Genomic DNA, 14,717 nt, shown 5'->3' with positions numbered 1-14,717 from the left:
TCCGCACTGCTTCTATATATTCAAGTTTTCCGCTAACATTTCGGTCCTCCACATCCTGGTTACGGTTGTCCCGAGTCTTCTTTAATATTAGACCGTAAAACTCGTCTGTATCCGACATGGCGAACCCAAAAGTGTTTTTTGACCTCGCCATCGATGGGAAACGTTTAGGGAGAATTGTGATGGAGGTGAGAAAATGAACACTGACTGCAGCAGAATTAAACATTTGCTTAAATGACTATAGCTGTATAATTATAATGAATCTTTTCCCGTTAATGTGTGAATGTTATTTATTGCACAATGTATAAAAAATTGTTTATTCCAGGATATTTAGGAAGCGTTTAACTGTGCACGTGTGTGTTGGTAAGTAAGCGGTGCAGCACTTGGCAGTAGTATTAATACTCGATGTGGGCGACCTCGTGTCATTTTTAGTCTCCGCCAGGTTTTGGGCTTGAATTCTCAGTTTCCCCAAGGCTTCATTTTTATGTTAAAGGGAGTTTAAGAAAAAAATGTACGGCGCAGTTTTTTTTTTTTTTTGTTGGCACTCATCGCTGAAGCGATTCCGTTTTAGGCCAACTTGGGGGAAAAAAAGTTTCCCCACAATCCTCCAGTGCACGTTTTTATCTTATACCGGACGCCATCTTCATTTCAATACTCAGAAAGAAGCCATTTTGAATCGCCATTAAACTACAAATATGGGCATGTTCGTGAAAAGTTGTCTGCTTTTTTTTTTATCGTGTTTTAAGGCGTTTATCTTCACCTAGACGTTTTAATCGCGTATCTTCAAGGTTGTTAAACAGAAATCTTGAATTAATTCTTACATTTTAAATTTATCTGCGCACACAAATCATCGCGCATGCGCGCACCACTTTCTAGTCTATTAACACACTTGGTAGTTTTTTTTTTCTTTTAAAGCAGTTTTTTAACCGCTTAATGTATTAAATAAAGGTTCACCTTGAGGTGGGAACAAAGTCTCCACATGTAGTGGACTAATTTAGAGTTCTCCTGACTCGGCCTGTCCTCACGTGTCCAAAAAATGAGTTTAGAAGAGTCGAATGGCGATGAGGGATTAATACAGCGATTAAAACGCACTTCAACTGGCACCAAAATCCGCTCATTCGACTGCTTATTCTAGATATGGTTTGTCCAAAACGTGTCTTGAAACTCAAACCATTTTCAGCACACTTAAATCTGTGTAGGCAGTCGTTTTTCCGGTGAGTCACATTGGCAGGCTCGACTTATTTTTTCTTTTTTTGCTTGGATATGTCGTAACACTCGATTGCCTATATCCAGGTGTCTCTAATGAATCTTGGGGTTTTTGTGGCACACATGCTGCGATTTGATATTAAACTGATTTCTTACAAATGCAGCGGAGAACTCGTTTTCAGAGGCTAAATTGAGTCAAACGTGAACAATTGTTAGGCCGACAGGGGGCGCTACACGAGGCATGGCTGTGAGGCAAGAGTCAGCCTCTGACTTGCACTGATTTTCTCCAGTTTTGTGAAGACAGAAATGGCATTACATAACAGAAGCACCTTTGTTTGCTAATTGAAACTAATTATTTAAACTATTTGAGAACTATTTGAATAGCTAGGTCATATTGGTTTATAATGCACTTTTTTTTTTTACTTAGGAACATGGTATTTTAGAGAAAACTGGCTAAAATTGATTTACAAGCTAAGTTACTTGCGCACAAATTTCCATAGCACTAGAGTTCAGGCATTAGGTAGACACCCAGTTACGCGTTTGTTTTTAGCCTTTTGGAAAATGGCAAGAATGACCAGACTCTGAGATGCAATCACACCCTGTATAACCATTCAGAAATTACAATCTGGTATTTCCCTTCCTGAGCTCTTTAAAACGAAATTGTCTTATCTTGGCACTTGGTAAGTTTCATGATCAGTTTTTAAGGAGAAATTCTTGTTTACAAACCTGGACACACAGGAACATTTTAAAGATTTCTCAAGTTAAGAGGGAAGAAAGTTGATGTCTAATCTAACTATCGTTATATATTTGTGTGTAAAAATGCGTGTGCATACAGTGTGAAACAGTTGTTGATTGCATTTAAAGCTAAGTCATTATAGATCGATTGCATGTGGCTCTGTTAATCATGGTCAGACAGCAGTTCTGTTTTTCGTGTTCTGCCTGTCTGGCCGCCTGCTGATGCTTTTTCAGTTTCCCAGGCTTTTATTCCTAAGACTGCTTTGTGAATTATACTTTGAAATGCAGTGAAAACTGTAAATAATTGGGCAAATGTGAATTTGCCTGTCACTTGTCAGTTTAACTGCTAAGTGGTAGTAAAGCATGTCTGCTCTTGGATTGATTTGTTACTAATTCTGCTTGGGTCGCTGTGGTTAACATGTGGTCTGTCCACAGAGGGTCATGGCACAGGACCCACTGTGGACACACAGGAAGTTTTGTAGATAAATATTTAAAAAGAAGCAAATTTGCCAATGAAGGATATGAAATGTCTCGTTTAAAAGAAAGTTAGTTCACAGAACAGTAAACATTTCTGGTGTTAATCATGTAAATGTTCCTTTTTGTTTCTCCTCAGCTGAGGGCCGACGTGGTCCCGAAGACTGCTGGTAAGTTTTTCTTTGAAGTTTCTTTCATGTGTAATAAATAAATCCTTGATTTTAAAAATTAATGTATTTCTATGATCTACGCAGAGAATTTCCGAGCTCTGTGCACCGGAGAGAAGGGTTTTGGCTACAAAGGTTCTGGCTTCCACCGTGTCATTCCAGAATTCATGTGCCAGGTAATGTCCTACTCAAATTTTATAAGGATTTGAAAGTGTTACTTTTTGTTGTTGTTGTTGTTGTTGTTGTTGACTGGATCTGAAATGCTGTTTCAACTCTTTAGGGTGGCGACTTCACAAAACATAATGGAACTGGTGGGAGGTCCATCTATGGCGAAAAGTTTGCGGATGAGAACTTCATTCTGAAGCACACAGGAGCTGGCATTCTGTCCATGGCTAATGCTGGACCCAACACCAATGGCTCACAGTTCTTCATCTGCACTGCAAAAACCAGCTGGTGAGGGCTCTCAGTATCTTCTCATTTCCCTTTGCTTGGCATATTGCAGGCATTCAAATTCAACATGTTTGAAATGGAGACATCTGATACCAGACTGAGTTTTGCTTGTCCATGTGTTAATGTTGTGGATAGTCTTTTGTTCCCCAACATTACAACTTGTTTGCTGTAATGCAAGTGATAATGGAACTTCAAATTGTAATTTCTCTCAAGGGTGTGCTTATTTTTCCTGATCTCAAAGATGGTTAATGTAGCTTAGTTATCCAGTTTGAAGATTCTGCTGTAGTGGAAATACCTTTTTAGTTTTACTTTTGACTTTCATGAAGTGAAGACGAGTGAACTTGTGCCTTCTATAGCCTCAGATTCCTAATTTTGGTTGACAGGCATGAACCTGGATGTTGGTCTTCTGCTGTTTTACCCTAGCTCCTTTAAGGTTTCATATGTTGGTGGTTTCTGTTCAACCTATTTCTAAAAAGTGGTTATGTTGCTGTAACCTTTTGGCTTTTTTTCTTCAGACTCTTCACTGTGTAGAACTGAACTCTAAAGACTGCTGTGCATTAAACGTGCAGTTGATCGCTTAAAAAAAACAAACAAGCAAAAAAGAACTTAAACCAGCAATTACCTTTCCTTTCATACCTATTTTAATGTAAGCCTCATGATTGCTTTGACATGATTGGCTGATAGAATTGTTCCCCAATAAAGTGGACTTGTTCATTTTTATTTTACTTTTTAATATAAATTGTGCCTCTCTTTAAACAGGCTGGATGGCAAGCACGTTGTTTTCGGGAGTGTTGTTGACGGTCTTGACTATATCAAGAAAGTTGAAAGCCTGGGAAGCCAAAGCGGGAAATGTTCTGCCAAGATCACCATCGCTGACTGTGGGCAACTTTAAATACCACTTCCACTTAAACACCTAGCCTCAATCTTGTGCATTCCGTTCCCTTCCTTTAATTTCCTTATTCCTATTGTTAAAACAGTTGTTACACCAAACATTGATTATGATGACTCAAAAAAAATTTGTTTAACAAAATAAAAGTGGAACAATAATCCTTTTGATCTGTTTTATTGTGATTGCTTTCATTAATATTGAATAGAATCAGGCTCTCAAACCATGGGCACAAGTGTTTATAAAATTGGTTTTGATTTTACCCCATTTTCCTCTTTTGCACTGGAATAAATACAAACTTCACATTTCTATAGATGGATAATACATGTTGAAAGCCTGCAACTATTGAGGAAAATAAATTGTAAAAAGTAATGTTTTGTCCTATGTAGGGTTTTTTTTTTTTTTTTTTTCCCTTCTCCCCCTTTTTAAGTCAAAATCCAGTGACTGGCTTTTTGTTTTCAAATACATTTTTACTAAACTTTTATACTGTCAATTAAGTGCAGTGTAACATGTCAGTAACATATCAGTTGCACTGACTTATAACTGGTTTTATCACTTACAAATCCAGATGTGTGTTTGGCTGAATGCTCCCTGGTCAGTTTGTGTGGAAGAATTTGCTTGTGCCACTTTATACCAGTTCATCCAGTATGTTGCTGATGTGCTTGGTAGGCGCACTGATCGGTTTGTTGCACATGGGACACACGCAGCGCACCTCCAGCCATTTTAACAGACACCTGCAGCAGATGTGAAGGAACATCCACAAAAGCGTTACATACTGGCAGGGACATAATAAAGAGGAGTAAACATTAAGTATTTGAACTAAGCGGCCATGAGTGTACAACAGTATTGAGGTGTTAAGGATGGATTAAAGAAGACGGTTCTCATTACATCAAAGTTTTATGTACAAGTGATGAAATACGATACTGGGAAGTAGAAGGTAATTTACTAAATGTGTAGTTTTGTCATGCAGATTGGCAAACCTTTCAGTCAAAGTAGATGTTATGAACTAATCAGACAAAATTCATTTAAGAGGAAAATCAAACATTTTAATGCTGCCCCTAATGTCAAGCTCAACTAAGCATATGGGAAATTTGACAACTGATATGCCTTCACAGACTCGTTAAAATAAGCTGTTGTGAGTTTGAGCTGCTGTTTAAAAGCAATAACAGGAACTACTTGTTTTACAATAATAGAGATACAAAAACAATTTAGTAGGTTCTTCCTGTTACCTATTAGACACATTGTATCTTCAAAACAGGATGGAAACTTCCCAAATTGGAAAGGAATTTCCCAAAATCTAGCAGAACATCTTCCCAGATGAGTGGAATTTGTAACAAATAAGGGGACTATGTGTAAAATGGTATGTTCAAAAAATGCACATCCCGTTCTTATGGTCAGGTGTCCAAAAATGTTGTCCATATAGTGCATTTTTTGAATTCGAGACCATCTTACCACAAGGCAGATTTAGGAAAGCAGAGCTCAAGGACTCATGTCAAGTTTATTTCTATAGCGCATTTCACAACAGACATTGTCTAAACGAGACGAGACGAAACCAACAAAACACTACGCAAAAAAACACAATAAGTTACACTCGGGTATCTTCCTGCTGCGGCGAATATGTACCAATCAACAACATGTGCTATGATCAAGTTCATCCACTACACACTGTCACAATCAGACCGCGACTGAAGGCTACTCCCACACTCATCAGTGACATTTTTAGTACTTATGCTAACAAGCTGCAATGTATTTCCCATCTATGAATTATTAACATAATGAAGACCCTCTGCACCTCTTCGTTGTTTAAAGGTTACCTTTTGTGAAAGCCGTGTTGGCATGGCAACACTGCAAGTTCGTCTTTTATTTTGAAGTCCTCTAAACACACTGCACACGTTTGCTAATGAACAGAAAAATATCAGGTTAGTTATTACCCTCTTTCTTTTTTTTTCTTTGTTTCTTCTTTCGTTTCAACTTACCCCATGGATATTCAAGTGCTTTGTATCATCTCTTAATACAACCTGCAACACAGAACAAGGGCACTTAAACATTTACTCTAATCTTTATCCAGCAGGTGGTTTTGTTGTGGTTGTGGATCCGTCCTTACCAGCTTGTAAGCCAATCTTTCAGACCGGGCTTGGTGTCGCAGTTTACTGAAAAGACAAAGACCCATAATGAGTTGACACACAGGACTGAAGATCAATTTCAACCATGCTACAGCTCTCTGTTTTGAATTATTACCATCTGATCCTTTTTTTCTGTAGATTAGCTGGAATATACTTTTTGTTGTATATACAAAACTTTATTTTTATAGCAAATAAGGAACATAGTTTTGAAAATAATGCTTTCTTTTTGGAAATGCAAGTGCTTTTGGAAGCGCTGTTTCCACTTTTACCGAAATATACAATTTGGAATTGAGATTTTGCAGTTTTTAAAAATATTAAGCCCCTAAAAAAAATAAAGATTATCAGCCCATAAAGTCAATCAGTGTGCCCATAACTAAGTGAGTAAGGAGTCTGTCAGTCTGAAGGGTGAATGTATTAGTGCATGTTATTTCAAAGGTGGGTGGGTGAGTAAGTCAATCAGTCTGTCCATGGGTGGGTGAGTGCATCAGTGAGTAAGTAAATTATTTAAAGGCAAGCTCATGAGCTACTGCTGATCTAAACAGTGAACAATACACGAACAAGAGAACAAGCATGGTACGTCTAGCAATTAGTGTTCACAGTGTTTATAAAATCCTAAAAACCACCACCACCCACACCCCCATGTGGGCCTGTAATAGTCTTGTGGTCCATTTCCGTTTCATAACATAGTAAAGCAGTACAGCACAGATGGCCTAATCCTATATTTGAACATGCACATCAGGGGTCACCAACGTGGTGCCCGCGGGCACTAGGTAGCCCGCATGGACCACATAAGTAGCCTGCGGGCCTTTTCTAAAAACAGCTGTTTCCTACTTTGTTAAATCATTGTTGATAATTATTATTAGAAATCATTAAAATGATCAGTGTCTTCACACAGATGTATTTCATTAATTATTAATAATAAAATATAATAAAAGGTAAATTGAGCAAATGTTAATCGGTACCCAAGAAGTAGCTCTCAGTTTCAAAAAGGTTGGTGACCCCTGATCTACATTGTGTGGTTATACAATAGGTCTTACATGAAATGGCTAATGAGTGTAGCTAGGTGTCACTGTTCACTTTCCTGTTTAAAATGATCCCACATGCATAATATCACAAAACAAAACAAAACTGTTGATAGAACAACTTCTGACAGACTATTACAATGCTAATCTTACACTCTGATTTCATTCTAATGGATTTCTCAAACAAAGGTCATGAGTGCTAAAAATAGCAACAGGAAGAAAGATGGGATGATAGGATCTGATGCTGAATTGTTTGAGCCAGGAAGTATCTCTGGCTAGAGGAAGTCCTTAGGAGCCTGTGTCTATCAAATACATTATTCAAAATGACAGTAGTCTAAAAAGAGTGTGTGCAAATGTAGTTTACTCTTTCACAAACATTAGAAGTTGTTTTTCCCCTAAATCCAGTACCTCACCCTCTTGGACCAGGTCCGAAGCTCCTTCCAAATAATTGTGTCCAAAATAAAGTACCCAGAAAGCTGGGACATAGTAAAAGTGATGACCAGATCCAAAGCAAATCATGTTCATAAACATCTGATGACAAAGGAGCAAACAATGATGCTTGGCTGCATACAAACTAAATTTACCTTATAAAGCAGCAGCAAAATATTAGACTCAAGACGAAGACAAATGTCCCGGTGCCAAAGATGACTATGTAAATATTCAAAACCAGGTCCTGAAAGGCAACTGCAGGCATAGTGCTCTCAAAACGGATCATTCCCTGTATTTTGAGGTCCCCTAAGAGAGAAAAGATACAAGATTGATGCTTGTAGGTATATCATTGTATAGTTTGACAGTTTTTACATATTTCTCAATATAGACGCCATAACATTTCATGAAAGAGACTAGTATTTTGGTTTCAATCGAGTGGCCAGTCAGTTTCTACTGTTAATTATTTGGTGGTCAGCAACAATGATGGGAGCCTTAATCACATGCAGTACTGACTTTATGCAAATGAAATACAAACATTTACAGTATTGTGCAAAAGTTTTAAAGCCATTTGTTAATTGTTATTTGTCCTACTATTTCATGCGGTGAAAATGTCTATTACACCAGCTTTGCGCAAGACATGCTTAAGTATTACATACATGTTTTATGAGCTCAGTTCCTTGGAAGCTTGACAACAATAAACATAAGAAATCAGCAAACAAACTGGATGCACAAATGTGGTATTCATCTATATTGAAAAAACAGAAAAGGTCATGGACAAAGAAAGGACTGGAACGCCAAGAAAACTTTCAAAATCCGATGAGAGGTTTCTGAGAGTTTCATCTTTGAGAAAAGTGCTTGCAGCCTTCAGTGAAACATGGTGGAGGGGCTGTCCTGGTTTGGAGCTTCATTTCAAATCAAATCAAATCAAATCAAGTCAAATTTTATTTGTCACATACACATACATACCGGTGATGAGACATGCAGTGAAATGCTTTTTACGACGGTCTGGCATGAGGGAATAGGATGGGGAGAAAAATAATACAAGGAAAAAGAAGGCAGATAAATAAAGTTTTAAAAAACTATATAAAAATATAAGAATATATAAAGATATATATTGGAAACAAAGGTGTATATACAAAATCTTTATATATTATAATATATATTTCTGCCCCTGCTGCTGTCCAAACTGATGAGATTATGAATGCCGAAAAGTACAGACAGGTTTTAACTCATCAATCCATTCCTTCTGGAAAGCAGGACAAACCAAACGATTCCCACCACACTATTAATGCTGTAAAATCATATTTGGAGAGGAAAACAGCTGATAAAACACAAACAGTCATGGACGGCCCTCCAGAGTCCAGACCTGAATATTATAAAGGCAATATGGAGACACTTGGACAAAGAAATAAAAAACGGATCTATAATATAGATATTATAGAAAGATTACAATGTTCCCCAAAAGATGTGCTTAATGAAAGGAGGTCACACTAAATACTGACTTTTGCCTGAAGAAGCCATTTTGTTCTGAAAATTTTTTGTGTGTGTGTGTGTACGCACATTTTGTTTCCTGCATTCTTCTGAATGTATTATTAAAGAGACCGAAAATAAATAAAGATGGTCATTAAAATGTTGCTAAAACAACAGAAATGGTGGTGGATTGAGACTATTGCACAGTAAAGTACACATTGTTTGTACTGTTGTGTGACATTCAGTTGTCAATGTTCATGAATCACAAAAAGGTATAAAACTGTATGCGTCCTGTAAATGGTATTTATTAGCATTTTATAAATAAACGACTCCATAACTGCTTGGCTAAAATTTTTATTAATTTACTGTATATTTTCCCATCATTATTGTTTGTCACCAAGTAAATTAACAGTAGACACCGACAGTCTATTTCACAAAGTAAAATGGTGGTTTCCTAATAGTGTCAATACAATAAATACACTATTGATGTAGAATCAGGTAGATAATAAGAACAATGACTATCGTATTACAAAACTATTTCACAACTATTTCTGGTTGAACAATACACAAATCGGCAATATAAACAGAAACTGTGTCGACCAAACTGTTTTGTTTGCTGAATTATTTCCCAGAGGAGCACGAGCTCGATTTTATTGTGTTCACTGTAATAACTGTATTAAAAAAAACTCACCATATTGAAAGGCTTCGGTGAAGATTTGGAAAATGGTGCCTCTGTTTCCAAATATTTAAGTCGGTATTTCTGAAAAGAAATCATTCTCCAGGTGAAATGAAAAGACTCCTGAGGTTGTTAGCAGAGCTCCATGCACGGCGGAGAGGGCGGAGGATGCGGTCACGACACATTGATGCTACTGTTTATGTTTCTGCCATGATGGCGCTGTGCTCAGGGGAAGAGGATGCGATACACCAATTATAACTGCGTTACAGAATAACCACATCCCCTTCACACCTCTTCAGGTTTATTTGATTTGTGGGGTTTTTTCTACACGTATTTTACACGTGGTTATGTAACTCGTGTCTGATCACGTGAAAAACACGTGGAATGTCCCTAAATAATTGCACGTGTATATTTCACATGCAAAGTGCTGTATGCAATGTAAAACATCTCAAGATAACTATTTCAGTTTGTCTAACAGTATTTTCTGAGAGACATCGAGAACTATTAATTTATAGATATAAATAAATGTATATAACTAAATATCGACTGTGTGTCAAGTATTATGGAAAGAGACAAAGGAAATATGTACCCCTGAGTGCATATTTCCATTTTCTCTTTCTGTTAATTTGTCAGTGTTTTGTTTGCAGCAAGTTAAGCAAAAGAAATGTAAATGCTCAGAAGCTGACTGTGTTTTGACAGGCGATCTGAGAGAGCTGGACAGACTACAGGATTAAACTTATAGTGCATTAACAGAGTGCATTCATCGGAAAGTTATAATTCACAATGACATTTTTATTGTTGAATCAGAGGCATGAAAACAAGAACTGAAAACTTGACAACCTTTGAATTTAATGTCATTCATAATTTGTGGGGTAAAAAAAATTCTCTCAGCCACACTGTGGTGAAGCGATGAAAAGCAGGGGGCAGGGTGAATGGTTTTTTGTGTTTGTCAAATTTCTGTTATTGCAGTAGTGTGATCAATTCCTGCCAGAACAGTAACTGATGATTGGGATGGAAAAAAAAAATTGAAAAAAAAAAACCTTACAACATGGGAATCTTCAGTGTTCAGCAGCACTGATGGCAAGTATAAATACAATTTATGTTTTTATACAAGAGAACCAAAACTTCAAACAAACTTATTTTAATATCAGTTTCCAAATTATTGGATTGAACAGAATAAACCAAACAGTAACACAGTAAATATAAGGACAATAATACATTTCAATACATCTCTGCAGGCTAAGATGCTACTCAAACATGAATTTAAATTTAGTTTGTTTCCTTTTTTATATATTTTTTTAACAAAACCTGAAGTTTGCCAAGCGTGCCACTGAAATACCAAGCTGAACATTTTGAGGTTGGAAAATAAAAATGTACAACTCCATTAACAAAAAAAGAGGTTTAAAAACGCTGAAAAAAATCTGATTGAGGTTTTTAAAACACCCCTGCTGACTTTGCCATTTGAAGAAACTGTTAGTCTTTCATGTCTTTTGCTCTTGTAAGGCTTGTTGTCTGTAAAGTAAAAATAAAAGTAAGTGTCTTCATTGTTCTTCACGAACAGAATAATAAAAATAAAAAAAAACTTTTCAGTCTTTACCTGATCTACCATTTTTTGCATCTTCTCAATGACAGTGAGCATGTGGCCAGCATTCTCTTTTAGATTCTTCTCATAGGTTTTGTTGAGTGCTTCAACTTTTTCTAATCTGTTCTTCAGCTGCTCCTGTTCATCTGACACTGGCCTCGCCTTGGCCTCCTCTGAAAAACACAAATACGCATCCATGGTTAATTAAACATGAGAAGCCTAGAAACAGTTATTACCGTAATTTCCGGACTGTAAAGCACACCCTTATATAAGCCGCTGATAGTCACCCACTGAATTTGACAAAGATTTAAATTTTTATCATAAATAAGCCACACCTGTCTATAAGCCGCAGGTGTCTACACTGAAACTAATGAACTTTACACAGGCTTTTTAACGAAAGACACTAAATGCAATATGTTGCGCTTCTATTAAGAGCATAGCGGTATATTGGAAATAGCACGCCACTGCATTCTCACGGTATTACTGCGTGTGTGGAGACCGAGGATTATGTCCTTATTATTTTCTGATGCTCATTTCTAAGTTTCTTTGACTAACCCATAACGCTGTTGCCAAAGAAAAATAAAAAAAGCAAGAGTTTTGGAAACCTGTCTGTGCTTATATTATTTCTGTTGCAACTGGAGTTAGTGAGCTCTCCCTTCACCCAGAACGTGGGGGAAAAAGTAGCGGCTTATAGTCCGAAAAATACGGTAATTGGTGCTACAATATGGGTGATAACAGGCACTAGGCAGTGTTGTAGTCATTCTACATTTCCTCTTTTCCCCCTTCCTGGTGGCTCCATCCTCAGCATTCTCCTACCAATGTACCCCATGTCCCTCTTCTGCACATGTCCAAACCATCTCAATCTCGCCTCCCTAACCTTGTCTCCAAATCGTCCTACATGCGCTGTCCCTCTAATAAACTCATTTCTAATCCTGTTCATCCTCGTCACTCCCAACGAAAACCTCAACATCTCCAGCTCTGCCTCCTGTCTTTTAGTCAATGCCACTGTCTCTAAACCATACAACATCACAGGTCTCACCACAGTCCTATACACTTTCCCTTTCACTCTCACAGATACCCTTCCATCACATACTTCTAAACCAACTCTACTGTTAAATAGCTGATTGAAGCTATTGATTAATTGAAGTGAATAAGAACCTCAGCTGTCATGTTTTGAAATGAGTTTACTCAATTTTCACTTCCCACAAAAGGACAAACATATTGAGAAATGAAGCACTAAGGGGTTTCCTTCACATATGCACCACATCACCTCTACCAGTAAACCGTCTAGAGAAGGAGTGAGTCTTCTCCTTTTCGTACCGAGCATTGCCTGTAGGTCAGCGATCCGTTTCTCCATCTCGTGTTGTGCTGCTTTGCTGCTCTCAAGATGCTGCAGCAGGTTGGGGATGTTCAGAACCGTCCCTTTGAAGTTTATAATGTCTTGGTTGACGTTGCTGGACGTGCGACGAGAAGAGGCCTTCTCCTTACGAACCACAGCTGGCAGCATGGATTTATTTCCTGATTACATAGAGGGTAATGCAAAACAAGGTGAGGAGCACATTCTCAGAAGTGTGTATCTGAGCAAGTTGGACGTCTTTATGTCGTACCCTCGGCACTGAGGTCACAGGTCACTTCATCTGTGTCAGTCCAGTGAGAGCACAGCTTGCGGTACATGCACTTCCCATCCACTGACATCTTTCTGACAAGATCCTGTGCCTGAGAAATTTAATTGACAAAAATCTACATTGTATCGTTCCCTGTTTATTTAAAAAAAAAAAAATTCCTTAAATCCTTAATTTTTTTAATGAAAGAGACCTGCGCAGTGGTGAGGTAGAGCCCGAGCGAGAGCAGGATATTCTGAACGTCCTCTTCTCTCAGGGAGCCAGAGAGCTGTCTGTCGAAAAACACCCAGGACAAAAGAACCCTACGGGGAAGCTCCTTTAGAGGAAGGGGAAAAAAAAAACAAAGAATAATTGAAATGTTAAATCCACTGCTAGGAAAACGAGCAACTTGTGATAAGAAAATCATCTTAATGTTATAAATATTCGCTAAAATAGTGTATCATGGACAGAATTTCATCTTTTCAAAAAATTATTTTTTTCAAGGTCTTGTCATCTTATATGCAGGTAAGAAGTCAAATAAAAATAATATCTTAAAGTGGTATTATGAATTAAACTGATATTCTGAAATGTTATGTTAGGAGGAATTGAGATTTGAAATAGTCAATAGGTTTTCCACCCTCAAGTGGGAAAGCCAAAAACGAGGCTGATGAGATTTTGAGCTGTTTTGTGGATGTCCTGCAACAATTCTCGTAATCATAAATGGATAGTTTACTCTAATGATACTCTTTTATAGTTTTACTCTTTAACTAGTGAAACACAGTTAGAGCTGGCAAACTGCTTTGATGTCAGGAATAAAACACTAGACATGCTGTTGAAGAACAATTAGTCAAATTAAGGATAACCTGCCTCACATAGAGCTGCACATCACACTACCCAGTCATTGATTAATTTCCGGTAACAGCATGCCTGGATGAGTTTTATTTCTTAACCAAGATGTAGATGATGATCTGCCTCTTGGTTAATATGATAAAACTGTCATTACAGGGACAAGAAAAAAAAGAACATTTCATAATATCATGTAAGTGTATTTGCTCTTACTATGTCTTTGAGTGACTGACTGTCGAGCACATCTGTGGTCATTGCTTCTTCACCCTCCATGTGGCTCTCAGCCTCATCTTGTTCCTCTGACTGGTGTTCGCCCTGTTCCTGTTCATACTCCATTTTAATCTCTTCCTCTTCCTCCCCATCCTTGTTAGTCATTTTCTTCGGATCACTTGCTCCTTTCTTTCCCACATCCTTACTCGCCTTTTTTGCCTCATCATCCTGATGGAGAAAATGAAAGAAAAAAAAGTGCAACATACTTTCAGTTTGCAAATTGCTGAGAGGGGACTATATTGTTTAATCCAGTTCACATGAGATGTATGTACCTGAGCAGCACTGCTGTCTTCTCCCTGTATTTCAGGCTCAGGCGCTGAAGTCAGAGGCAGGCTGCAAAGGGAGTGGTACAACTGCAGACCAAAATCCCTCTGGAGCATCTCGCTGAAGAGCTCGCTTACCAAACCCACCTAATAACACACACATGCAGATTCACTGCTGCTGTTCTTTCATCACTCTTACTTTTCCATTCATCCCTGCAGTTCTTTTTATTTTTATATATATATAATAAATGGTCAAAACAGAAAATTCAAATTCCCTTTGTGTCTGCATGGATACAAACCTCAAAAGCATCTCTGCTCTGTGACATCCGTGGCTCTAATAAAGACAAGAGAGAGACTGTAGATGGTGTAAAACCTGCAGAGGGTTGAACAACCAGTGAGGGCACATCGGGAAGAGGTGACTCGTCTTCCTGAAAATTTCCAAAACAAATACAACATTAAAAATGGCACTAAACATTTTTCAGGTGATTGATAATATTAACATGCTGTATGTGTGACCTAA

At 37.7% G+C, this 14,717-nt stretch overlaps 3 protein-coding genes across 4 annotated transcripts in view; 1 reads left to right on the top strand and 2 right to left on the bottom strand.

Moving 5' to 3' along the window:
• Nucleotides 1–3: 3 nt before the first annotated feature.
• Nucleotides 4–4,076, top strand: ppiab (peptidylprolyl isomerase Ab (cyclophilin A)). Its single transcript, XM_046861871.1, has 5 exons — nt 4–185; nt 2,552–2,582; nt 2,667–2,755; nt 2,860–3,032; nt 3,789–4,076. The coding sequence occupies exons 1-5, from the start codon at nt 117–119 to the stop codon at nt 3,919–3,921; spliced, it is 495 nt and encodes a 164-aa protein (XP_046717827.1). The 5' UTR covers nt 4–116; the 3' UTR covers nt 3,922–4,076.
• Nucleotides 4,077–4,337: 261 nt separating this feature from the next.
• Nucleotides 4,338–9,943, bottom strand: LOC124393839 (RING finger protein 122). Its single transcript, XM_046861872.1, has 6 exons — nt 9,651–9,943; nt 7,645–7,795; nt 6,020–6,065; nt 5,892–5,933; nt 5,730–5,812; nt 4,338–4,649 (listed from the first exon to the last, which is right to left on the bottom strand). Exons 2-6 carry the CDS (start codon nt 7,773–7,775, stop codon nt 4,544–4,546), a joined length of 408 nt encoding a protein of 135 aa, XP_046717828.1. The 5' UTR covers nt 7,776–7,795; nt 9,651–9,943; the 3' UTR covers nt 4,338–4,543.
• Nucleotides 9,944–10,406: 463 nt separating this feature from the next.
• Nucleotides 10,407–14,717, bottom strand: part of ccar2 (cell cycle and apoptosis regulator 2) — an 18,278-nt gene continuing 13,967 nt past the window's right edge. For both annotated transcript variants that reach the window (XM_046860884.1, XM_046860883.1), the window contains exons 11-18: nt 14,497–14,625; nt 14,207–14,344; nt 13,878–14,102; nt 13,033–13,155; nt 12,825–12,933; nt 12,538–12,735; nt 11,233–11,390; nt 10,407–11,147 (exon numbers count right to left, since the gene is read on the bottom strand). In XM_046860884.1, coding sequence (XP_046716840.1) covers nt 11,109–11,147; nt 11,233–11,390; nt 12,538–12,735; nt 12,825–12,933; nt 13,033–13,155; nt 13,878–14,102; nt 14,207–14,344; nt 14,497–14,625 — 1,119 coding nt within the window. In that variant the 3' untranslated portion in view covers nt 10,407–11,108. The remainder of the gene's footprint in view (nt 11,148–11,232; nt 11,391–12,537; nt 12,736–12,824; nt 12,934–13,032; nt 13,156–13,877; nt 14,103–14,206; nt 14,345–14,496; nt 14,626–14,717) is intronic.

The sequence above is a fragment of the Silurus meridionalis genome, chromosome 11 (assembly GCF_014805685.1).
Source record: "Silurus meridionalis isolate SWU-2019-XX chromosome 11, ASM1480568v1, whole genome shotgun sequence".
NCBI lineage: Eukaryota > Metazoa > Chordata > Actinopteri > Siluriformes > Siluridae > Silurus > Silurus meridionalis.
Note: the sequence above shows the minus strand (reverse complement) of the source record. Positions and strands in the feature narration are given on the sequence as shown.